This window comes from Dendrobates tinctorius, unplaced genomic scaffold (assembly GCF_039654945.1).
Source record: "Dendrobates tinctorius isolate UK_male_01 unplaced genomic scaffold, ASM3965494v1 ptg000296l, whole genome shotgun sequence".
NCBI classification, from domain to species: domain Eukaryota; kingdom Metazoa; phylum Chordata; class Amphibia; order Anura; family Dendrobatidae; genus Dendrobates; species Dendrobates tinctorius.
The window spans coordinates 4,073,703-4,097,789 of NW_027361963.1; the positions used below are offsets into that span (position 1 = coordinate 4,073,703).

Sequence of the window (24,087 nt, forward strand, 5' to 3'; positions counted from 1 at the left end):
ACACCGGAGCCGCTGGAATCTCCTCCATTCTCCTCCCGTCACCGCTGAGCCGTCTACACCGGAGCCGCCGGAATCTCCTCTATTCTCCTCCTGTTACCGCCGAGCCGTCTACACCGGAATCTCCTCCCGTCACCGCTGTGCAGTCTGCAATGGAGCTCCCGGAATCTCCTCCATTCTCCTGTCACCGCCGAGCCGTCTACACCGGAGCTGCCGGAATCTCCTCCATTCTCCTCCCGTCACCGCCGAGCCGCCTACACCGGAGCCGCCGGAATCTCCTCCATTCTCCTCCCGTCACCGCCGAGCTGTCTGCACCGGAGCTGCCGGAATCTCCTCCATTCTCCTCCCGTCACCGCTGCGCTGTCTACACCGGAGCCGCCGGAATCTCCTCCATTCTCCTCCCGTCACCGCCGAGCCGTTGACACCGGAGCTGTCGGAATCTCCTCCATTCTCCTCCCGTCACCGCCGAGCCGTTGACACCGGAGCTGCCGGAATCTCCTTCATTCTCCTCCCGTCACCGCCGAGCCATCTACACCGGAGCCGCCGGAATCTCCTCCATTCTCCTCCCGTCACCGCCGAGCCGTCTACACCGGAGCCGCCGGAATCTCCTCCCGTCACTGCCGAGCCGTCTACACCGGAGCCGCCAGAATCTCCTCCATTCTCCTCCTGTCACCGCCGAGTCGTCTACACCGGAGCCGCCGGAATCTCCTCCATTCTCCTCCCGTCACCGCTGAGCCGTCTACACCGGAGCCGCCGGAATCTCCTCCTGTCACCGCCGAGCCGTCTACACCGGAGCCGCTGGAATCTCCTCCCGTCACCGCTGTGCAGTCTGCAATGGAGCTCCCGGAATCTCCTCCCGTCACCGCCGAGCCGTCTACACCGGAGCCGCCGGAATCTCCTCCATTCTCCTCCCGTCACCGCCGAGCCGCCTACACCGGAGCCGCCGGAATCTCCTCCGTTCTCCTCCCGTCACCGCCGAGCCGTCTGCACCGGAGCTGCCGGAATCTCCTCCATTCTCCTCCCGTCACCGCCGCGCCGTCTACACCGGAGCCGCCGGAATCTCCTCCATTCTCCTCCTGTCACCGCCGAGCCGTTGACACCGGAGCTGCCGGAATCTCCTCCATTCTCCTCCCGTCACCACCGAGCCGTTGACACCGAAGCTGCCGGAATCTCCTTCATTCTCCTCCCGTCACCGCCGAGCCGTCTACACCGGAGCCGCCGGAATCTCCTCCATTCTCCCGTCACCGCCGAGCCGTCTACACCGGAGCCGCCGGAATCTCCTCCATTCTCCTCCCGTCACCGCCGAGCCGTCTACACCGGAGCCGCCGGAATCTCCTCCATTCTCCTCCCGTCACCGCCGAGCCGTCTACAGCGGAGCCGCCGGAATCTCCTCCATTCTCCTCCCGTCACCGCTGAGCCGCCTACACCGGAGCCGCCGGAATCTCCTCCATTCTCCTCCCGTCACCGCCGAGCCGTCTACACCGGAGCCGCCGGAATCTCTTCCATTCTCCTCCCGTCACCGCCGAGCCGTCTACACCGGAGCCGCCGGAATCTCCTCCCGTCACCGCTGTGCAGTCTGCAATGGAGCTCCCGGAATCTCCTCCATTCTCCTCCCGTCACCGCCGAGCCGTCTACACCGGAGCAGCCGGAATCTCCTCCATTCTCCTCCCGTCACCGCCGAGCCGCCTACAGCGGAGCCGCCGGAATCTCCTCCATTCTCCTCCCGTCACCGCCGCGCCGTCTACACCGGAGCCGCCGGAATCTCCTCCATTCTCCTCCCGTCACCGCCGAGCCGTTGACACCGAAGCTGCCGGAATCTCCTCCATTCTCCTCCCGTCACCGCCGAGCCGTTGCCACCGGAGCCGCCGGAATCTCCTTCATTCTCCTCCCGTCACCGACGAGCCGTCTACACCGGAGCCGCCGGAATCTCCTCCATTCTACTCCCGTCACCGCCGAGCCGTTGACACCGGAGTTGCCGGAATCTCCTCCATTCTACTCCCGTCACCGCCGAGCCGTTGACACCGGAGTTGCCGGAATCTCCTCCATTCTCCTCCCGTCACCGCCGAGCCATCTACACCGGAGCCGCCGGAATCTCCTCCATTCTCCTCCCGTCACCGCCGAGCCGTCTACACCGGAATCTACTCCAATCTCCTCCCGTCACCGCCGAGCCGTCTACACCGGAGCCGCCGGAATCTCCTCCATTCTCCTCCCGTCACCGCCGAGCCGTCTACACCGGAGCCGCAGGAATCTCCTCCATTCTCCTCCCGTCACCGCCGAGCCGTCTAAACCGGAGCCGCAGGAATCTCCTCCATTCTCCTCCCGTCTCCGCCGAGACCTCTACACCGGAGCCGACGGAATCTCCTCCATTATCCTCCCGTCACCGCCGAGCCGTCTACACCGGAGCCGCTGGAATCTCCTCCATTATCCTCCCGTCACCGCCGAGCCGTCTACACCGGAGCCGCCGGAATCTCCTCCATTCTCCTCCCATCACCGCCGAGCCGTCTACACCGGAGCCGCCGGAATCTCCTCCATTATCCTCCCGTCACCGCCGAGCCGTCTACACCGGAGCCGCCGGAATCTCCTCCCGTCACCGCCGAGCCGTCTACACCGGAGCCGCAGGAATCTCCTCCATTCTCCTCCCGTCTCCGCCGAGACGTCTACACCGGAGCCGCCGGAATCTCCTCCATTCTCCTCCCGTCACCGCCGAGCCGTCTACACCGGAGCCGCCGGAATCTCCTCCATTATCCTCCCGTCACCGCCGAGCCGTCTACACCGGAGCCGCCGGAATCTCCTCCCGTCACCGCCGAGCCGTCTACACCGGAGCCGCAGGAATCTCCTCCATTATCCTCCCGTCACCGCCGAGCCGTCTACACCGGAGCCGCCGGAATCTCCTCCATTCTCCTCCCGTCACCGCCGAGCCGTCTACACCGGAGCCGCAGGAATCTCCTCCATTCTCCTCCCGTCTCCGCCGAGACGTCTACACCGGAGCCGCCGGAATCTCCTCCATTATCCTCCCGTCACCGCCGAGCCGTCTACACCGGAGCCGCCGGAATCTCCTCCATTCTCCTCCCGTCACCGCCGAGCCGTCTACACCGGAGCCGCCGGAATCTCCTCCATTCTCCTCCCGTCACCGCCGAGCCGTCTACAGCGGAGCCGCCGGAATCTCCTCCATTCTCCTCCCGTCACCGCCGAGCCGCCTACACCGAAGCCGCCGGAATCTCCTCCATTCTCCTCCCGTCACCGCCGAGCTGTCTACAGCGGAGCCGCCGGAATCTCCTCCATTCTCCTCCCGTCACCGCCGAGCCGCCTACACCGGAGCCGCCGGAATCTCCTCCCGTCACCGCCGAGCCGCCTACACCGGAGCCCCCGGAATCTCCTCCATTCTCCTCCCGTCACCGCCGAGCCGCCTACACCGGAGCCGCCGGAATCTCCTCCATTCTCCTCCCGTCACCGCCGAGCCGTCTACACCGGAGCCGCCGGAATCTCCTCCATTCTCCTCCCGTCACCGCCGAGCCGTCTACACCGGAGCCGCCGGAATCTCCTCCATTCTCCTCCCGTCACCGCCGAGCCGTCTACACCGGAGCCGCCGGAATCTCCTCCAGTCACCTCCCGTCACCGCCGAGCCGTCTACACCGGAGCCGCCGGAATCTCCTCCATTCTCCTCCCGTCACCGCCGAGCCGTCTACACCGGAGCCGCCGGAATCTCTTCCATTCTCCTCCCGTCACCGCCGAGCCGCCTACACCGGAGCCGCCGGAATCTCCTCCATTCTCCTCCCGTCACCGCCGAGCCGTCTACACCGGAGCCGCCGGAATCTCCTCCATTCTCCTCCCGTCACCGCCGAGCCGTCTACACCGGAGCCGCCGGAATCTCCTCCATTCTCCTCCCGTCACCGCCGAGCCGTCTACACCGGAGCCGCCGGAATCTCCTCCAGTCACCGCCGAGCCACCTACACCGGAGCTGCCGGAATCTCCTCCAGTCACCTCCCGTCACCGCCGAGCCGTCTACACCGGAGCCGCAGGAATCTCCTCCATTCTCCTCCCGTCACCGCCGAGCCGTCTACACCGGAGCCGCAGGAATCTCCTCCATTCTCCTCCCGTCACCGCCGAGCCGTCTACACCGGAGCCGCCGGAATCTCCTCCCGTCACCGCTGTGCAGTCTGCAATGGAGCTCCCGGAATCTCCTCCATTCTCCTCCCGTCACCGCCGAGCCGTCTACACCGGAGCAGCCGGAATCTCCTCCATTCTCCTCCCGTCACCGCCGAGCCGCCTACAGCGGAGCCGCCGGAATCTCCTCCATTCTCCTCCCGTCACCGCCGCGCCGTCTACACCGGAGCCGCCGGAATCTCCTCCATTCTCCTCCCGTCACCGCCGAGCCGTTGACACCGAAGCTGCCGGAATCTCCTCCATTCTCCTCCCGTCACCGCCGAGCCGTTGACACCGGAGCTGCCGGAATCTCCTTCATTCTCCTCCCGTCACCGACGAGCCGTCTACACCGGAGCCGCCGGAATCTCCTCCATTCTACTCCCGTCACCGCCGAGCCGTTGACACCGGAGTTGCCGGAATCTCCTCCATTCTCCTCCCGTCACCGCCGAGCCATCTACACCGGAGCCGCCGGAATCTCCTCCATTCTCCTCCCGTCACCGCCGAGCCGTCTACACCGGAGCCGCCGGAATCTCCTCCCGTCACCGCCGAGCCGTCTACACCGGAGCCGCCGGAATCTCCTCCATTCTCCTCCCGTCACCGCCGAGCCGTCTACACCGGAGCCGCAGGAATCTCCTCCATTCTCCTCCCGTCACCGCCGAGCCGTCTAAACCGGAGCCGCAGGAATCTCCTCCATTCTCCTCCCGTCTCCGCCGAGACCTCTACACCGGAGCCGCCGGAATCTCCTCCATTCTCCTCCCGTCACCGCCGAGCCGTCTACACCGGAGCCGCCGGAATCTCCTCCATTATCCTCCCGTCACCGCCGAGCCGTCTACACCGGAGCCGCCGGAATCTCCTCCCGTCACCGCCGAGCCGTCTACACCGGAGCCGCAGGAATCTCCTCCATTCTCCTCCCGTCTCCGCCGAGACGTCTACACCGGAGCCGCCGGAATCTCCTCCATTCTCCTCCCGTCACCGCCGAGCCGTCTACACCGGAGCCGCCGGAATCTCCTCCATTATCCTCCCGTCACCGCCGAGCCGTCTACACCGGAGCCGCCGGAATCTCCTCCCGTCACCGCCGAGCCGTCTACACCGGAGCCGCAGGAATCTCCTCCATTATCCTCCCGTCACCGCCGAGCCGTCTACACCGGAGCCCCGGAATCTCCTCCATTCTCCTCCCGTCACCGCCGAGCCTTCTACACCGGAGCCGCAGGAATCTCCTCCATTCTCCTCCCGTCTCCGCCGAGACGTCTACACCGGAGCCGCCGGAATCTCCTCCATTATCCTCCCGTCACCGCCGAGCCGTCTACACCGGAGCCGCCGGAATCTCCTCCACTATACTCCCGTCACCGCCGAGCCGTCTACACCGGAGCCGCCGGAATCTCCTCCACTCTCCTCCCGTCACCGCCGAGCCGTCTACAGCGGAGCCGCCGGAATCTCCTCCATTCTCCTCCCGTCACCGCCGAGCTGTCTACAGCGGAGCCGCCGGAATCTCCTCCATTCTCCTCCCGTCACCGCCGAGCCGCCTACACCGAAGCCGCCGGAATCTCCTCCATTCTCCTCCCGTCACCGCCGAGCCGTCTACACCGGAGCCGCCGGAATCTCTTCCATTCTCCTCCCGTCACCGCCGAGCCGCCTACACCGGAGCCGCAGGAATCTCCTCCATTCTCCTCCCGTCTCCGCCGAGACGTCTACACCGGAGCCGCCGGAATCTCCTCCATTATCCTCCCGTCACCGCCGAGCCGTCTACACCGGAGCCGCCGGAATCTCCTCCACTATCCTCCCGTCACCGCCGAGCCGTCTACACCGGAGCCGCCGGAATCTCCTCCACTGTCCTCCCGTCACCGCCGAGCTGTCTACACCGGAGCCGCCGGAATCTCCTCCACTCTCCTCCCGTCACCGCCGAGCTGTCTACAGCGGAGCCGCCGGAATCTCCTCCATTCTCCTCCCGTCACCGCCGAGCTGTCTACAGCGGAGCTGCCGGAATCTCCTCCATTCTCCTCCCGTCACCGCCGAGCCGCCTACACCGAAGCCGCCGGAATCTCCTCCAGTCACCGCCGAGCCGCCTACACCGGAGCCGCCGGAATCTCCTCCAGTCACCGCCGAGCCGTCTACACCGGAGCCGCAGGAATCTCCTCCATTCTCCTCCCGTCACCGCCGAGCCGTCTACACCGGAGCCGCAGGAATCTCCTCCATTCTCCTCCCGTCACCGCCGAGCCGTCTACACCGGAGCCGCCGGAATCTCCTCCAGTCACCTCCCGTCACCGCCGAGCCGTCTACACCGGAATCTCCTCCAGTCACCGCCGAGCCGTCTACACCGGAGCCGCCGGAATCTCCTCCATTATCCTCCCGTCACCGCCGAGCCGTCTACACCGGAGCCGCCGGAATCTCCTCCATTCTCCTCCCGTCACCGCCGAGCCGTCTACTCCGGAGCCGCCGGAATCTCCTCCATTCTCCTCCCGTCACCGCCGAGCCGTCTACACCGGAGCCGCCGGAATCTCCTCCAGTCACCTCCCGTCACCGCCGAGCCGTCTACACCGGAGCCGCCGGAATCTCCTCCATTCTCCTCCCGTCACCGCCGAGCCGTCTACACCGGAGCCGCCGGAATCTCCTCCATTCTCCTCCCGTCACCGCCGAGCCGTCTACACCGGAGCCGCCGGAATCTCCTCCATTCTCCTCCCGTCACCGCCGAGCCGTCTACACCGGAGCCGCCGGAATCTCACAGGAGACAGAACAAGGAGGAAGAGTCTGCTGCACTGCGAGGAGGGGGAGGAGCACAGGTGACGTCATCACTGTCGGATGGATGGATCATAACTGCATCTCCACTCCTGAGCCCCGCCCCCTGGTCAGACGACGGTGACGTCAAGACAGGTCCTTCACCTCTTCTCTTCTGAGCCCCGCCCCCTGGTCACATGACGGTGACGTCACCACAGGCATTTCACCTATTCTCTCCTGAGCCCCGCCCCCTGGTCACATGACGGTGACGTCACCACAGGTCCTTCACCACTTCTCTCCTGAGCCCCGCCCCCTGGTCACATGACGGTGACGTCACCACAGGTCCTTCACCACTCCTCTCCTGAGCTCCGCCCCTGGTCACATGACGGTGACGTCACCACAGGTCCTCCCGCGCTCAGTGCAGCCGCTCCGTCCCGGGTGTGCGCAACTCGTGTTCTCTGGGGTCAGCCAGCAGCAGATTTCCGGTTCCCGCCATTCCGGTGAGATGACAGGAGGGTTTGTGGTGAATCTGTGAGAGGAGAGTGTGGGGGGAGATCAGAGCTGTTCCTGTGGAGGCTCCTGCTCCATGTGACTGCGGCTCCTCAGTGTTGGGGACGGGCAGCATTGTATGGGGGATGTGCAGCGTCTCCTCCTCACCTCACGGCCCCCGCTGGAGGTGGAGTTACCACGGTGACCGTCCCCCGCTGGAGCTGTAGTTACCATGGTGACCGTCCACTGCTGGAGGTGTAGTTACCACGGTGACCGTCCCCCCGCTGGAGGTGTAGTTACCACGGTGACCGTCCCCCCGCTGGAGGTGTAGTTACCACGGTGACCGTCCCCCGCTGGAGGTGTAGTTACCACGGTGACCGTCCCCCGCTGGAGGTTAGTTACCACGGTGACCGTCCCCCGCTGGCGGTGTAGTTACCACGGTGACCGTCCCCCGCTTGAGGTGTAGTTACCACGGTGACCGTCCCCCGCTGGCGTTGTAGTTACCATGGTGACCGTCCCCTGCTGGATGTGTAGTTACCACGGGGACCGTCCCCCGCTGGCGGTGTAGTTACCACGGTGACCGTCCTCCTCCTACGAGGCTGATGATGAGCGGTCAGATCGGCGGAGGAGGCCGCGGTGGAGTTTTGTGGCTTTTCCTCCAGATTCTTCCTGATAAATGTTGATATTTGGGAAGAATTTAGTGATTGTCGTTCTCTCGTCCCCTGTGATTTCCATCTTCTCCTTCATCATGAAGACGCCGGCAGGACGAGATCCCTCCATCTGATCCAGTGCTCATCCCTCCTCCTCCTGAATGACCCCCGAGGATGGACGAGGACAGGGATGAGACCACCAGGAGATTATTCCACTGCGCCCTGGAGATCATCTCCCTGTTGAGCGGAGAGGTAACTCCTCTACATTTCTATCAGCTTTATTGTGTGATGTGACGAGTCCGACACCGGGAGGAGGAAATCCAGAATAGGAGAGAAGGATTCTTTACTGTAAGAGCAGGGATTCTGTGGAGCTCTCTGCCCGGAGGAGTTGTCATGGGGATTCCCTGTAAGAGCTGTAGAGGGGCCGGGATGTCTGTCCGGAGTGTAATAATATTCCCGGTTATGGCCCCAGATTACTGGAGACGGTTATTGATCCCGGGATTTCTACTGATTGTCAGATCTTGAGTCGGGAAGGAATTGTTCTCCCTAAGTGTCTCTCTCCATACACAGGATTACACAATAGTGAGGAAGACACCAGGGGACTGTGTGACTCCCATCATCCATCTCCAGGAGTCAGGAGGGCGGAGCCCGGGCCCCATCACAGAGCCTCCCCCGCACTCCCTGATACATGAGAGGAACAAGAAGATCCTGGAGCTCAGCAACAAGATGATCGAGCTGCTGAGCGGAGAGGTGACTGCTGGGACATTATACAGGACTGGAGGATTCTGGGTGATGAGCGGAGAGGTGACTGCTGGGACATTATACAAGACTGGAGGATTCTGGGTGATGAGCGGAGAGGTGACTGCTGGGACATTATACAGGAGAGCACTGGAGGATTCTGGGTGATGAGCGGAGAGGTGACTGCTGGGACATTATACAGGACGGCACTGGAGGATTCTGGGTGATGACCGGAGAGGTGACTGCTGGGACATTATACAGGACGGCACTGGAGGATTCTGGGTGATGGGCGGAGAGGTGACCGCTGGGACATTATACAGGAGGGCACTGGAGGATTCTGGGTGATGAGCGGAGAGGTGACTGCTGGGACATTATACAGGATGGCACTGGAGGATTCTGGGTGATGAGCGGAGAGGTGACTGCTGGGATATTATACAGGAGGGCACTGGAGGATTCTGGGTGATGAGCGGAGAGGTGACTGCTGGGACATTATACAGGACGGCACTGGAGGATTCTGGGTGATGAGCGGAGAGGTGACTGCTGGGACATTATACAGGACGGCACTGGAGGATTCTAGGTGATGAGCGGAGAGGTGACTGCTGGGACATTATTCAGGACTGCACTGGAGGATTCTGGGTGATGACCGGAGAGGTGACTGCTGGGACATTATACAGGACGGCACTGGAGGATTCTAGGTGATGAGCGGAGAGGTGACTGCTGGGACATTATACAGGACGGCACTGGAGGATTCTGGGTGATGAGCGGAGAGGTGACTGCTGGGACATTATACAGGATGGCACTGGAGGATTCTGGGTGATGAGCGGAGAGGTGACTGCTGGGATATTATACAGGAGGGCACTGGAGGATTCTGGGTGATGAGCGGAGAGGTGACTGCTGGGACATTATACAGGACAGCACTGGAGGATTCTGGGTGATGAGAGGAGAGGTGACTGCTGGGACATTATACAGGACGGCACTGGAGGATTCTAGGTGATGAGCGGAGAGGTGACTGCTGGGACATTATACAGGACTGCACTGGAGGATTCTGGGTGATGACCGGAGAGGTGACTGCTGGGACATTATACAGGACGGCACTGGAGGATTCTAGGTGATGAGCGGAGAGGTGACTGCTGGGACATTATACAGGACGGCACTGGAGGATTCTGGGTGATGAGCGGAGAGGTGACTGCTGGGACATTATACAGGACGGCACTGGAGGATTCTGGGTGATGACCGGAGAGGTGACTGCTGGGACATTATACAGGACGGCACTGGAGGATTCTGGGTGATGATCGGAGAGCTGACTGCTGGGACATTATACAGGACGGCACTGGAGGATTCTGGGTGATGAGCGGAGAGGTGACTGCTGGGACATTATACAGGATGGCACTGGAGGATTCTGGGTGATGAGCGGAGAGGTGACTGCTGGGACATTATACAGGACGGCACTGGAGGATTCTGGGTGATGAGCGGAGAGGTGACTGCTGGGACATTATACAGGACTGCACTGGAGGATTCTGGGTGATGACCGGAGAGGTGACTGCTGGGACATTATACAGGACGGCACTGGAGGATTCTGGGTGATGATCGGAGAGGTGACTGCTGGGACATTATACAGGACTGCACTGGAGGATTCTGGGTGATGATCGGAGAGGTGACTGCTGGGACATTATACAGGACGTCACTGGAGGATTCTGGGTGATAAGCGGAGAGGTGACTGCTGGGACATTATACAGGACGGCACTGGAGGATTCTGGGTGATGAGCGGAGAGGTGACTGCTGGGACATTATACAGGACGGCACTGGAGGATTCTGGGTGATGACCGGAGAGGTGACTGCTGGGACATTATACAGGACGGCACTGGAGGATTCTGGGTGATGATCGGAGAGGTGACTGCTGGGACATTATACAGGATGGCACTGGAGGATTCTGGGTGATGATCGGAGAGGTGACTGCTGGGACATTATACAGGACGGCACTGGAGGATTCTGGGTGATGATCGGAGAGGTGACTGCTGGGACATTATACAGGACGTCACTGGAGGATTCTGGGTGATGAGCGGAGAGGTGACTGCTGGGACATTATACAGGACGGCACTGGAGGATTCTGGGTGATGAGCGGAGAGGTGACTGCTGGGACATTATACAGCACTGGAAGATTCTGGGTGATGAGCGGAGAGGTGACTGCTGGGACATTATACAGGACGGCACTGGAGGATTCTGGGTGATGAGCGGAGAGGTGACTGCTGGGACATTATACAGGACGGCACTGGAGGATTCTGGGTGATGAGTGGAGAGGTGACTGCTGGGACATTATACAGGACTGCACTGGAGGATTCTGGATGATGAGCGGAGAGGTGACTGCTGGGACATTATACAGGACGGCACTGGAGGATTCTGGGTGATGACCGGAGAGGTGACTGCTGGGACATTATACAGGACGGCACTGGAGGATTTTGGGTGATGAGCGGAGAGGTGACTGCTGGGACATTATACAGGACGGCACTGGAGGATTTTGGGTGATGAGCGGAGAGGTGACTGCTGGGACATTATACAGGACGGCACTGGAAGATTCTGGGTGATGAGCGGAGAGGTGACTGCTGGGACATTATACAGCACTGGAGGATTCTGGGTGATGACCGGAGAGGTGACTGCTGGGACATTATACAGCTCTGGAGGATTCTGGGTGGTGACGGTGTCGTTGTTGTCAGGTTCCTATAAGGTGTCAGGACGTCGCTGTCTATCTCTCCATGGAGGAGTGGGAGTATCTAGAAGGACACCAGGATCGGTACCAGGCCGTGATGATGGAGGAGCTCCGGCCTCTTACACCACGAGGTGAGCAGCGCGGCTCCTTGTTGGCTCCGGTGGATGTGATGACGTCTCTCCGGCGTCCTCCTATAATAGATGAGTTTTCTCCAGACTTGCTCTGGTTTTCTCTACATTTTCTCCGTCTGACAACAGCTTTCATTTTCCTGATTATTTTCTTCTGATCTGTGAGTCGCGGTTTCTCCGCTGTCGTCTCGTCTTCATCATTCTTGAGTCTTCGTCCTTGTGTGAAAATCATGGAGAATTGAACCTTCGATCCTATAAATTCCTGACTTCGCAGGAAAAACTAGGCAGCTGGGACTGGAGTCTACTACAGGCCGTTGACAGTCATTGTAGTCCTGTCCCTGCAGCTGAAAAACACCCCTGTAGCATGATTCTGCCACCACCATGTTTCACTGTTGGGATTGTATTGGGCAGGTGATGAGCAGTGCCTGGTTTTCTCCACACACTATCCTTCTGCAATGTGACAGCCCTTGAGATATTTGTAGACAGCTATTAAATGTCCTCTCAGTCTTCTTTTTAGAAAGCTAAACGTTCCCAAGTCCTGCAACCGTTCCTCATAGGACATGGTTTAAAGACCGGTCACCATTCTGATCTCTCTTCTCTGAACTTGTTCCAGTTTGTTGATATCTTTTTAAAATGTGGCACCCAAAACTGGACACAGTATTCCAGATGAGGTCTGACCAAAGAGGAGTAGAGGGAAATAATGACTTCACGTGTGATCTAGACTGTATGCTTCTGTTAATACATCCTAGAATTGCATTTAACTTTTTTGCTGCTGCATCACACTGTTGACTCATATTCAGTCTGTGATCTATTAGTATGCCCAAGTCTTTTTCACATGTGCTGTTGCTTAGCCCTATTCCTCCCATTCTGTATGGTTTTTTTTCATTTTTATTGCCCTGATGTAGTACTTAGCATTTTTCCCTGTTAAAAACCATTCTGTTAGTTGCTGCCCACTTCTCCAGTTTATATCTTTTTGAATCCTCTCTCTCTCTTCTCTAGTATTAGCTATCCCTCCTAGCTTTGTGTCATCAGAAAATTTAATCAGTTTACCCTCAATTCCTTTGTCTAAATCGTTGATTAAGATGTTGTACAATACAGAGCCCAGGACAGAGCCCTGTGGTACCCCACTTGAGACATTCTTCCAACTAGATGTGCAGCCATTTTCGACCACTCTTTGGGTCCGATCACTAAGGCTACTTTCACACTAGCGTTGTGCGACGGCCGTCGCACGTTGTGAAAGTTGTGCACAACGGGGGCAGCGGATGCAGTTTTTCAACGCATCCGCTGCCCCATTGTAATGTCTGGGGAGGAGGGGGCGGAGTTTCGGCCACGCATGCGCGGTCGAAAATGGCGGACACGACGCACAAAAAAAGTTACGTTTTTGTGTGCGTCGCGGCCGCCAAAATACGACGCATCCGTCACACGACAGATGCGACGTGTGCCCATACGTTGCAATGCGTCGCTAACGCAAGTCTATGGAGAAAAAACGCATCCTGCGGTCAACTTTGCAGGATGCGTTTTTTCTCCAAAACGACATTGCGACGCTAGTGTGAAAGTAGCCTAAGCCAGTTATGAATCCACCTAACAGTTGCCTTGTCCATTCCATACTTAGTCATGTTTTCAATAAGGATTGTGTGAGATACTTTGTCAATTGCTTTGCTGAAGTCAAGATATACTATATCTACAGCATTTCCTTGATCCACCCAATCAGTGATTCTGTCATAGAAGGAAATTAAGTTAGTCTGACATGACTTATTAGTTACAAACCCATGCTGACTCTGTTTAATCACTTCATTCTTATCCAGGTACTGACATACATGTTGTTTAATAATTTGTTCAAAGATCTTTCCTGGTATAGAAGTCAGACTCATCGGCCTATAGTTGCCTGGGTCCACCTTTTTCCCCTTTTTGAAGATAGGAACAACATTCGCTCTTCTCCAGTCTTCTGGGACTTCTCCTGTTCTCCAAGAATTTTCAAAGATTATGGAGAGTGGTTCAAAAATTTCTTCTGCTATCTCCTTCAGTACTCTGGGGTGTAATTCATCTGGACCTGGAGACTTGAATTCATTTAGGTTAGCTAAGTGTTTCCTCACTATCTTTCTGTTTATAGATATCCTGGATTCTTCTATTCCCTTAATAGGACTGTGAACAGTTGATGTTACATTTCCTTTCTGAGAGAAAACAGATGCAAAATAGGAATTTAAAAGTTCGGTCTTCTCAACATCCTGTCTTACCATTCATCATTTTCATCCTTTAAAAATCCTATAGCATCTTTGACTTTTTTACTTTTGACATATCCCCAAAATCCTTTATTATTGCTTTTGACATCTCTTGCAAGCCTCAATTCATTGTCCGCTTTAGCTAATCTGATTTGTGCCCTGCAGGTTCTGCAGACAGCATTATATTCTTCTTTAGATATGCCTCCCTCTTTCCATTTTATAAACATTTCTTTCTTCCTTTTTAACACGTGAGTAAGTTCTGTGTTCATCCATCCTGGTTTCCTTAAATGTTTCCTATTCTTCCCTCTTTTCAGATTTGTTAACGATTGTGCTTTGAGAATCTCATTTTTCAAGATTTCCCATCCGTCCTGGACATTTTTGTCCTTAATCCCTTCACTCCCGGAGCTTTTTTCGCGTTTTCTTTTTTCGCTCCCCTTCTTTCCAGAGCCATAACTTTTGTATTTTTCCGTCTATATGGCCATGTGAGGGCTTATTTTTTGCGGGACGAGTTGTACTTTTAAACAACACCATTGGTTTTATCATGTCGTGTACTCGAAAACGGGAAAAAAATTCCAAGTGCGGTGAAATTGCAAAAATAGTGCAATCCCACGCTTGATTTTTGCTTGGCTTTTTTGCCAGGTTCACTAGTTGCTAAATCTGACCTGCCATTATGATTCTCCAGGTCATTAAGAGTTCACTGACACCAAACATGTCTAGGTTCTCTTTTATTTAAGTGATGAAAAAAATTCCAAAGTTTGCTTTAAAAAAAAAAAAATTGCCAGTTTTCTGAGACCCGTAGCGTCTCTCTTTTTCGTGATCTGGGGTCGGGTGAGGTCTTATTTTTTGCGCGTCAAGTTGACGTTTTTAATGATACCACTTTTGTGCAGATACGATCTTTTGATCGCCCGTTATTGCATTTTAATGCAATGTTGCGGAGACCAAAAAAAGTAATTCTGGCGTTTTTAATTTTTTTCTCGCTACGCCGTTTAGCGATCGGGTTAATGCTTTTTTTTTTAATGATATATCGGGCGATTGTGAATGTGGCAATACCTAATAGGTGTGTGGGGTTTTTTTTTTTTATTGTTTTATTTTGATTGGGGCGAAAGGGGGGTGATTTGAACTTTTATGTTTTTTCTATTTTTAAACATTTTTTTTTTTACTTTTGGCATGCTTCAATAGTCTCCATAGGAGGCTAGAAGCATGCACAACCTGATCGGCTCTGCTACATATGGGCGATGAGCAAAGCCCATAGCCGGAAGTGCTATTTAAATGCCCGCTGTCAGCTTTGACAGCGGGATTTAATTAATTAATAGCCATCCGCCCGCGCCTATTGTGGGCACATGTCAGCTATTCATAACAGCTGACATGTTGCGGCTTTGAGGTGGGCTCACCCCCGGAGCCCACCTCAAAGCGGGGGATCCTTACCGATGATGTACTATTCCATCATCGGTAAGGAAGGGGTTAAGGATATCCAGCCATTGGATCCCTCCAATTCTCTTTCTGAATCCCTTAAAATCTGCCTTTCTGAAATCTAACCTTGACGTCTGAGTCTTCACAGGTCTTCCTCCTCTAGTTATCCAAAATTCTAAAATAGCATGGTCGCTACCTCCTAGGGTCCCAGACACTTTTACCTCCTCAACCATTTCCTCCCTGTTTATAAGGATTAGATCCAAGGTAGCAGTTCCCCTTGTTTTCTCCCCTACCTTTTGGAAGATAAAGTTGTCAGCAAGAGAGGATAAGAATTTCCTTGACCTGTTAGTTTTGCCTGAGAGAGATTCCCAACAAATGTCTGGATAGTTGAAATCTCCCATGACAACTATGTCATATTTTTTGGAGAACCTGGCCATTTGATGCATAAAGAGTTCATCCATATCTTCAGCTTGCACAGGCGGCCTGTAGTAAATGCCTACAATGGTGTCCTTTCCATTGTTCTGTTCTTGTATTCTTATCCAGTTTCCACAGAACTCCCAGTCTCTGAAGCTTGGATCTCTGTGCAGATATACGCGTTTCTAACATACAATGCGATGTTGGGCGTCGGATTCCTGACGCTGCACAGCGGGAATCCAGAGCCAGACATCCGGTGGTCCCCCATTCCACTCCGACCGCTCGGACTCCTGCTCAGCAATCACGGCGAGCCAGGCATTCTGCCCAGACTCGTTCTGTGAGCCTGGATGTTGCTGCCACCTCTGGTGCCGCAATGGTAGCGCAACCTGCTCTGCAGAGAACCGCTCCAGAGGCTAAGTCCTCGTGCCGTGCTACTGGGCATGCCCGCAACTTGTCCTCTCAGTGGAGAGCAGGGGTCACATGCCCAGGTCCTGCGTCGGATCTTATTGGTTCTTTCCAGGTTACTGGAAGGTCCCGGAAGCGCATGGCTATAAAAAGCCCGCATGGCGGCTCGGCCATGCGCTAGTGTAGACCTACTATGCTATGTGTGAATGGTGATGGATGCATGTTCTGGTGGATGACTTATTATGAAACCCCTACCCTCTGATATTACGAGTGGTGACCGAGTGAGTATAGTCAGCTCCAGGTAGTGGCTAGCTATTTGCCACTGTGCTACCGCACCTAGCACTAGCGCCCGTCGGTGTCCGCCTGTCGGCACCGTCGTCTAGCGGCGTGAGTTACCGCCGCGCCTGCGCTTAGCAGTTCTGCCGCGCTGCGCTTAGCAGTCCTCTGGCGTTCGCGGTTGCGATGCCAAGCTGGTTACCTTGTGCGTTTAACAAGGCCAGCGTTTCAGTATTTATTTGTTAAAAGGTTTTCTGTGTGTGAACAGAGCCGGCCTTAGCTGCTCGGGTGACGTTAACCCGAGCGCACTACTTCACTCATTGGAGTATCTGCCATTGTCCAGCAGCGGTCTTGTCATCTACCGCACGGTGGACCCCGGGCGGCGAACGCACCTTGTATTATTTTTATTAGGTGCGTTCCGCCGACCATAACATGCGACACCTCCTCCTCTTTTATCAAGTCTGTTTCTTGCAGATAAGTTGTATCCTTCTAGTCTTTTATTCCAATCATGTGTATCGTCCCACCAAGTTTCAGTGATTCCAATGACATCATATTTCTTTTCCTGTGTTAGTAGTTCCAGTTCTCCTTGTTTGTTGCCCATGCTTTGTGCATTAGTATAGAAACATTTTAGTTTGTGATTGGTTTCTCTTTCTCCAATATTTTTATTATTTAGATTCTTTTGTCTTTCTTCTTCCTTTCCTCTTCTAATAGCAGAGTTCTCAATAGCATTTGTCAGGTGTAGTTAACAAAACCAAAGTCCCAAAGCCAGATCATATGCTGGATTATAATACACTGACGAACAAAAGGTTAACAATGTTTTGAACTTTTGACTTTCAGACTCCATTTCTCACCATCCACAATATCTTCGAACATGAGACTACCATCATTTTATAGACAGTCATCTTGGCTATCTCATACATCAATGTGACTTTCATCTATTTAGCATATGATTAGTTATGCAGATTCTTGTCATGTCACTGCAATCTTACTGTTTTGCTCCCAAAAGTCTAAATTTTAATTTTGTCAGTAGTTTGTAAATCCACCTTTTGGCTTTAAACACTACCTGAATGCTTCTGGGCAGCTCTCTATCAGACTCAAATATGTCTCTGCTAAAATCTGATCTCCGGTTTCTGCACGTTCCAATGTTGATGCTTACTGGTCTCCTCACTAGGGTTCTGTATACAGGTATTTCTTCCATTCTATCCACAAGTGTTGGATTGGGCTGGGGACTGTGGGGCCAGTCCAGCGTCTCTACTTCATTGTCACTGAACCATATCTTAGCCAGTTTCATCGTATTCTTTGGGTCGTTGCCCTGTTGGAACACTATGTCGTCCTTTTCATATCCATAGTACTCGAGTGTACGAAGTAACTCATCTTGTAGGATACTCGCATAGAGCTCAGCATTGAGACCACCATCGATCCTGGTCAACTATCCAACACCTTTTAGCTGTGAAAAAAACTCACATCATCAGGCTTCCTCCACCGATCTTGACAGTTCCTACAATTTTTCAATCCGTTTGCCTCGTTTTCCCTTGTTTCTTCCAGACCCATTTGCTCCCATCAGAGCCTAATGTGAATTAGGAGAGAAGAAATTGCTGGATAGAAATGTGGCGCTTTCTCCAGCTCCTCTGTGGTTCCATCCCTGGTGGAGGGAAACTTGGAGAAGTTGTGTTTCTTAGTGCTGCTCCTCCATCTGACTGACTAGGGTCTTCTCAGTCCCTCTCCTCAGGGTCCTCATCCTCCGAGTGCAGAGCAGAGAGCATTAGGCTTTGGCCTCGCTGATTATCACTTCATACTTGGGGCCACAATGTGCTGGGACCTCGGTACCGGGGGTGAGGACCACAACAATGTAATTTAGTCCCTGATACATGAGCCTAGAATTACCGGTTCTGAGAGACGTGTCTCATATATAGACAGATACACGGCAGATCATGTATTCAGTCTGTGTGTCTCCACAGATGGATCCAGGAGGAGAAATCCACCAGAGAGATGTCCCCTGGACTGTCCAGAGGAGAATCACAACATCCCGGAGGATCATCAGGTAGATGACACTGAAGCCCCCACAACATCTGACCATGAAGTGATGGGACCTGAGCTCTTCTTACATTTTTCTTTTTAGGGTGAAGATCTGATTGATATTAAGGTTGAGGTTATCGATGAAGCACAAGAGGCGATTGCAATATGGGCCGATCAGCAGGGTGAGGAGGGGAGACTGTCATGTCTGTTCTGTGGTCACCTACTACTACTCCCATCATCTCATCATCACATGACACAATCTATTCCATCACTGTGTGTTTCCTACAGATGGATCCAGGAGGAGAAATCCACCAGAGAGATGTCCCCTTCTTCTGTATCCCCAGGACTCTCCAGAGGAGAATCACAACATCCCGGAGGATCATCAGGTAGACGGCGCTGAGCCCTGTACCGGATCTGTATATGGGGGGACATTTCTGATCGAGGTCATAGATGTCACAGATTTTGGTGGTTTCTTGTATTGTGCTGATTGTTACATCTGATATATCAGGGGGAAGATCCGACTAAGAATAAAGTGAAGGATGAGACAGAAGAAGAAGTGATGACGAGGTGGGATCAGCCGTGTGTGAGTGACGGGAAGGAGGAGATTGTGGGAGATGTTTCCACAGGTATGTAATTATGGCGAGTATGGTGATGATGATGATCGATGTGTGATGACGATGACCGGTGTGTATGGAGTCTCCGCTGCAGTGAAGCTTTATCTGCTGTCCACATCACAGCAGAGATGTCCGGTGATGGCGCGGCTGCTCCTGTAGAGTCCAGCGGTGCACCGATGAATAACATGGCACCACAGAAATCTGTGCATTTCTTATGCCGTCTCAGAATTCTCAGTTCTGGGGTAAAATCTCTATTCAGTTAGGAAACATTGTTACATGACTGAGATCGGAGGTGACGGCGGCTACTGATGAGATTCCGTGTTGGGGGAGGGGCTACAGGCAGAGCTCCTCCCATCTACATAGTCTGTAGTGACAGTCATCTCCTATCAGTAATGGGAATGTCTTCTCCTAGCGCCTCCGTGCTCCAGCTCTGCCTGCAGGCCACATGATGCAAATGACAATGTGACTCATTAGAAGAGGCCATCTTATACTGCTCCATGGTCCGGTTCTCATGCTCTTTTGCCCATTACAAGCACTTTTATAGTGGACAGGGGGAGCACGGGCAGTCTAACCATCCAGCATTAACTATTTCAGTACTTTGTGCTACTGTGGTTTTTTTTTCTCCATGGCCCACAGTGCACACAGGGTAAACCAGTTTACTTTTCAGACACGCTTACCTAGCTGCCTTGCCATACGTTTGACCATTTTTCCTGATTCCAATAAATCAACTTTAATACCTTGTAAAAAGCCCTGAGCTCTCCTAATTTTTCCAATGTTTTCAATTTTGCACTGTGTCCCTCTGTTACTGACATTTAGATTTGTTCCTCCTGGAGCGCGCCATGTGAAATCTCTACTTTGCAGTTGAGCTGGGCTTTCTTCAGAGTCTTCTCTGGGGACATTCGCTTTCACCCCTCCCAGATGCTGCTAATCACAGCTCGGCATCTGGTCTCACAGTCTGAGGCTGCCCAGCTGTGATTGTCAGCATCTGGGCAGGTTGGCATAAGCACCTGTCTCCAGACACGACTGAAGAACGCAGAGATTTCACATAGTGCGCTCCAGGAGGAGCAAATGTGAATATTAAATCGTAAGAAAAAGAAATGCAGCACTCACCCAATCCTGCATGAAGTTGTGGTTTATTCCATTAAGTAGAAAACGTTGTTACATGCGGTGGTGCAGGTGTCAGGGGAGTGAGTCATAAGAATAGGAGACCTGATGGACTACGGCTGTTTCACGGCTTTCTGGCGCTTCTAGGGGTCCATAAAGGTCAGAGACGTTCCCACATTTCTTTTTATGGGGGAAGGGGAAAAGTGGAGTGATTCAAACACAGTGCAGGTGAAACTGAAATCAGCATACAATTAGACAATGCAAAAATTCCGGGCAACATTTATAATAAAATCGACATATCTAATTTATCATTCAGACCTAATAGTCCTTGAGCGTCTGTTCTCAAAATCCATTTACCCTATTTTTCAGACTATAAGACGCACCGGACCATAAGATACACCCCAAATTTTCAGAAGGGAAATGTGGAAAAAAATTAATGTGTGAAATGGGGGTCCGTCTTAGAGTCCTGAATTCAGCTTACCCAGGGGGGGTTGGCAGTACTGGTGGAGCGGAGTCACAGGGGGTGTTTGGTGGTCGGCAATATGACCCAGACTGTTGCACAGGTCCGGCGGTGTAGGGGGGCTACGGCGACATTTTGGGAAAGCCCGGAGCCCCCGCACATCCATTGCTGCGATGCGGTGGTCTCCGGGAAATCCCGTCACAGTGCTGCAGGTTCAGCGTGGTGCGGAGGGCTCCAGCAACATTATGTGAAAACCCAGAGGCACTGCACTTCTGTTGCCTCGATGCTGTGGCCCTTTGGAGATTGAGATCTCGGTATCGAGATCTCGGAGCTGAAATCTCAAACTACGCATGCGCCGCCTCCGGTGACCATTCTCCCGGAGGCCACAGCATCGAGGCAATAGAAGTGCGGGGTCTCCGGGCGTTCACAAAATGTCGCCGGAGCCCCCCCCCCCCGCACTACCGAGCACCTGTCATGATCTGCTGAGTTCGTGGGATCAGGTATTTTAGAGGTTAATCTGGACAGCCTCATTCTGAGATTCTGGGAGCCTTTTTATAGCCTCATTGTGGTCTCACTTCTTGTCGCTTATACTCAGACCCTTGGCCGAGTGTGTGACCCTGGTGTGCTTTGTGACTGTGATACTTTATGCTTGCTTGGTTTTTATCCAGTTCTGTCCCTGTTATGAGTTCTGCCTGTTCCTTTTGTACTGCTCTGCTATTCCCGTGTATGACTCTTTTGCCTTGGACCTGACTACACTCTGACTGCCTCCCTTGTACTGCGTTGCTATCTCTGTGTATGATTCATTGCTTACGTTTTAACTATTCTCTGCTTGTTTCTCTTGTACCGCGCTGTCCTCCCCATGTATGACTCCCGCTTGTCTGACCTGAGTTTCCCTAGCCTTTGCTCCAGGATTCCTGTAATAGAACCCTATCCTGCAGCAGGACGCTAAGCCACACCCCCTGTGGTCACATGATCGTAGGTCCTTGTGCTGCTAAACTACTTACAGTGTCGCAGGTCCTGTTGTCTGAACTTTCCCTGCAGTATCGGACCCCAGGTCCTCCCGTAGTCTGGGTGAGTTACCCTGTTCAGCCGCGGCAGCCCGCTGGTGCTGAAAGGATCCTGATAGCACCGCCGAACATGCTGCACCAGGCTGGTATGGGAGCGAGATCATCGCCCTGCCGCGTTGGACCAGCGTAAGAATCGCCCGACTCCTGCTGCCACCGCTAACTTTAAGTACATTCCGACTATAAGATGCACCCCCCTTTTTGCCCCCAAAGTTTGGGGCAAAAAAGTGCATCTTATGGTCCGAAAAATATGGTAGCTTGTTTTGTTAATAGCAAATGATTATAATCACCTCCCTCTTTTGGGAAATTTACATACTCTGTAACAACCCTGCTGGCATCACTGCATGGCTGTTACGTGAAACCGTCCTGTGTGACACGGCTCGCAGGCCGGTAACTAAAACAACAGGACGTGGCACGTGATACTGTCCTGTGTGACACGGCTCGCAGGCCGGTAACTAAAACAACAGGACGTGGCACGTGATACTGTCCTGTGTGACACGGCTCGCAGGCCGGTAACTAAAACAACAGGACGTGGCACGTGATACTGTCCTGTGTGACACGGCTCGCAGGCCGGTAACTAAAACAACAGGACGTGGCACGTGATACTGTCCTGTGTGACACGGCTCCCAGGCCGGTAACTAAAACAACAGGACGTGGCACGTGATACTGTCCTGTGTGATACAGCTCGCAGGCCAGTAACTAAAACAACAAGACAAGGGATAGGGAAACAGTTACAACGGTGGGCCCTGGGAAAGGGGACGTGACTGAGCTCTGACTGAGCTGCCAGGACCTCTCTCTAGATCCTTCCTCCACCAAGGATGGTTGAAATGAACACTATCATCAACCCTGATTGCAACAACTGTGACTCTTTAATAGCAGAGCCAGCAATCACACCTGAATTATAATCATGTGCACTAAACAAAAGAAACTAGAGTGCAATGACGCTCACCACCACCGGGGGGAAACTTAGAACAAACGACACCACAGTGCATTAATCCTAATGGCCACCGGGGGCAAAAACACCATAAGCACAGCTTAGGGAAAAAAAAAAGGTTACCTGTGCTTTATATCAGTCATGATCCAGCATGGATCATGACTGTCACGGGGGCTAAGTTCAACTAAGGCTGAAAGACCCGGGGCCCCTGTGGTGTCCCTTTACTAGGGGAAACCCTGTCTGACCCTCAACCCAGGGTTTTTGCTGAAGGTGCAAATGCCTGAGCCTCCGACCTTTCCTTATCTCCTGCTCAGCCCTGCACTTAACCCTCCACCCTCCACCCAGTGAGAAGTCACCACCAAAGCTCCCACACAAATAATGACAGACAGGGAGAACTTAAACTGCACTGCGCCGCACACACACAGGAATAAACAGTAATGTGAACAGGGCACAACTAAACACAAATATGGGAAGGAGAAAGGATAACGACGGATCATACGACACCAGATATGAATCTCTCTCTCTTGAACACCTCCACTCCAGACCGGAACCACTTGGTATGAAACACAAGCTATAATCGGCGACGCCCATAGGCCAGCATGACTATTTAAAGACCGTGGGCGTGACTAACCATCCAACCTGGTCTCCAGCAGGATTAACCCCCGAGAGCCTGAAGATCAGGCCGGCGCCACTGAGGCTATAGTGGCTGGAGGTGGAACTACCTCTGCCTGCCGGATGCTGTGGTGTGAACAGCGTCCGACATGACAGTACCCCGTCTTCTACGAGGGACCCCAAGGCCCTCAAGACTCATAGGACCCGGCTTGTCCGGATGACGACGGTGAAAAGAACTGACCAGCCGATCCGCATGTATGTCTGAGGCTGGAACCCAAGACCTCTCCTCTGGACCATACCCCCGCCAGTGCACCAAATACTGAAGAGTACGGCGTACTACTCGAGAGTCCACTACCTTGGCGACCTCGAACTCTAACTCGCCATCCACCATGACTGGAGGTGGCATCGGCGTTGTGTCCACAGAGCCTACCACCTTTTTCAATAAAGCCCTGTGAAACACGTTGTGTATCTTGTACACTGCGGGAAGTTCCAACCGATAAGCCACTGGGTTAATGATGGCAGAAATCCTAAAAGGCCCAATAAACCTTGGACCCAGTTTTAAAGAAGGGATTTTGAGTTTTATGTTCTTCGTAGCTAACCACACCCATTCACCCACACACAGGTCCGGACCTGGCACGCGTCTACTGTCAGCCACCCGTTTGTACCTGGCACTCATGCTCAACAAAAATATGGGAAGGAGAAAGGATAACGACGGATCATACGACACCAGATATGAATCTCTCTCTCTTGAACACCTCCACTCCAGACCGGAACCACTTGGTATGAAACACAAGCTATAATCGGCGACGCCCATAGGCCAGCATGACTATTTAAAGACCGTGGGCGTGACTAACCATCCAACCTGGTCTCCAGCAGGATTAACCCCCGAGAGCCTGAAGATCAGGCCGGCGCCACTGAGGCTATAGTGGCTGGAGGTGGAACTACCTCTGCCTGCCGGATGCTGTGGTGTGAACAGCGTCCGACATGACAATGACAGT

At 54.1% G+C, this 24,087-nt stretch overlaps 1 protein-coding gene across 3 annotated transcripts in view; it reads left to right on the forward strand.

Annotated features, from left to right (window-relative positions):
- The first annotated feature begins 7,234 nt into the window (after positions 1–7,234).
- The window catches only part of LOC141073069 (uncharacterized), a 704,210-nt gene continuing 687,357 nt past the window's right edge, over positions 7,235–24,087 (forward strand). The window contains exons 1-8 of one of the 3 annotated variants that reach the window (XM_073560396.1): positions 7,235–7,352; positions 8,096–8,243; positions 8,562–8,741; positions 11,441–11,564; positions 18,244–18,326; positions 18,405–18,483; positions 18,590–18,687; positions 18,810–18,927. In XM_073560396.1, the coding sequence (XP_073416497.1) occupies positions 8,166–8,243; positions 8,562–8,741; positions 11,441–11,564; positions 18,244–18,326; positions 18,405–18,483; positions 18,590–18,687; positions 18,810–18,927 (760 nt within the window). In that variant the 5' untranslated portion in view covers positions 7,235–7,352; positions 8,096–8,165. The remainder of the gene's footprint in view (positions 7,353–8,095; positions 8,244–8,561; positions 8,742–11,440; positions 11,565–18,243; positions 18,327–18,404; positions 18,484–18,589; positions 18,688–18,809; positions 18,928–24,087) is intronic. The other 2 variants (XM_073560397.1, XM_073560395.1) reach the window with 2 other exon arrangements.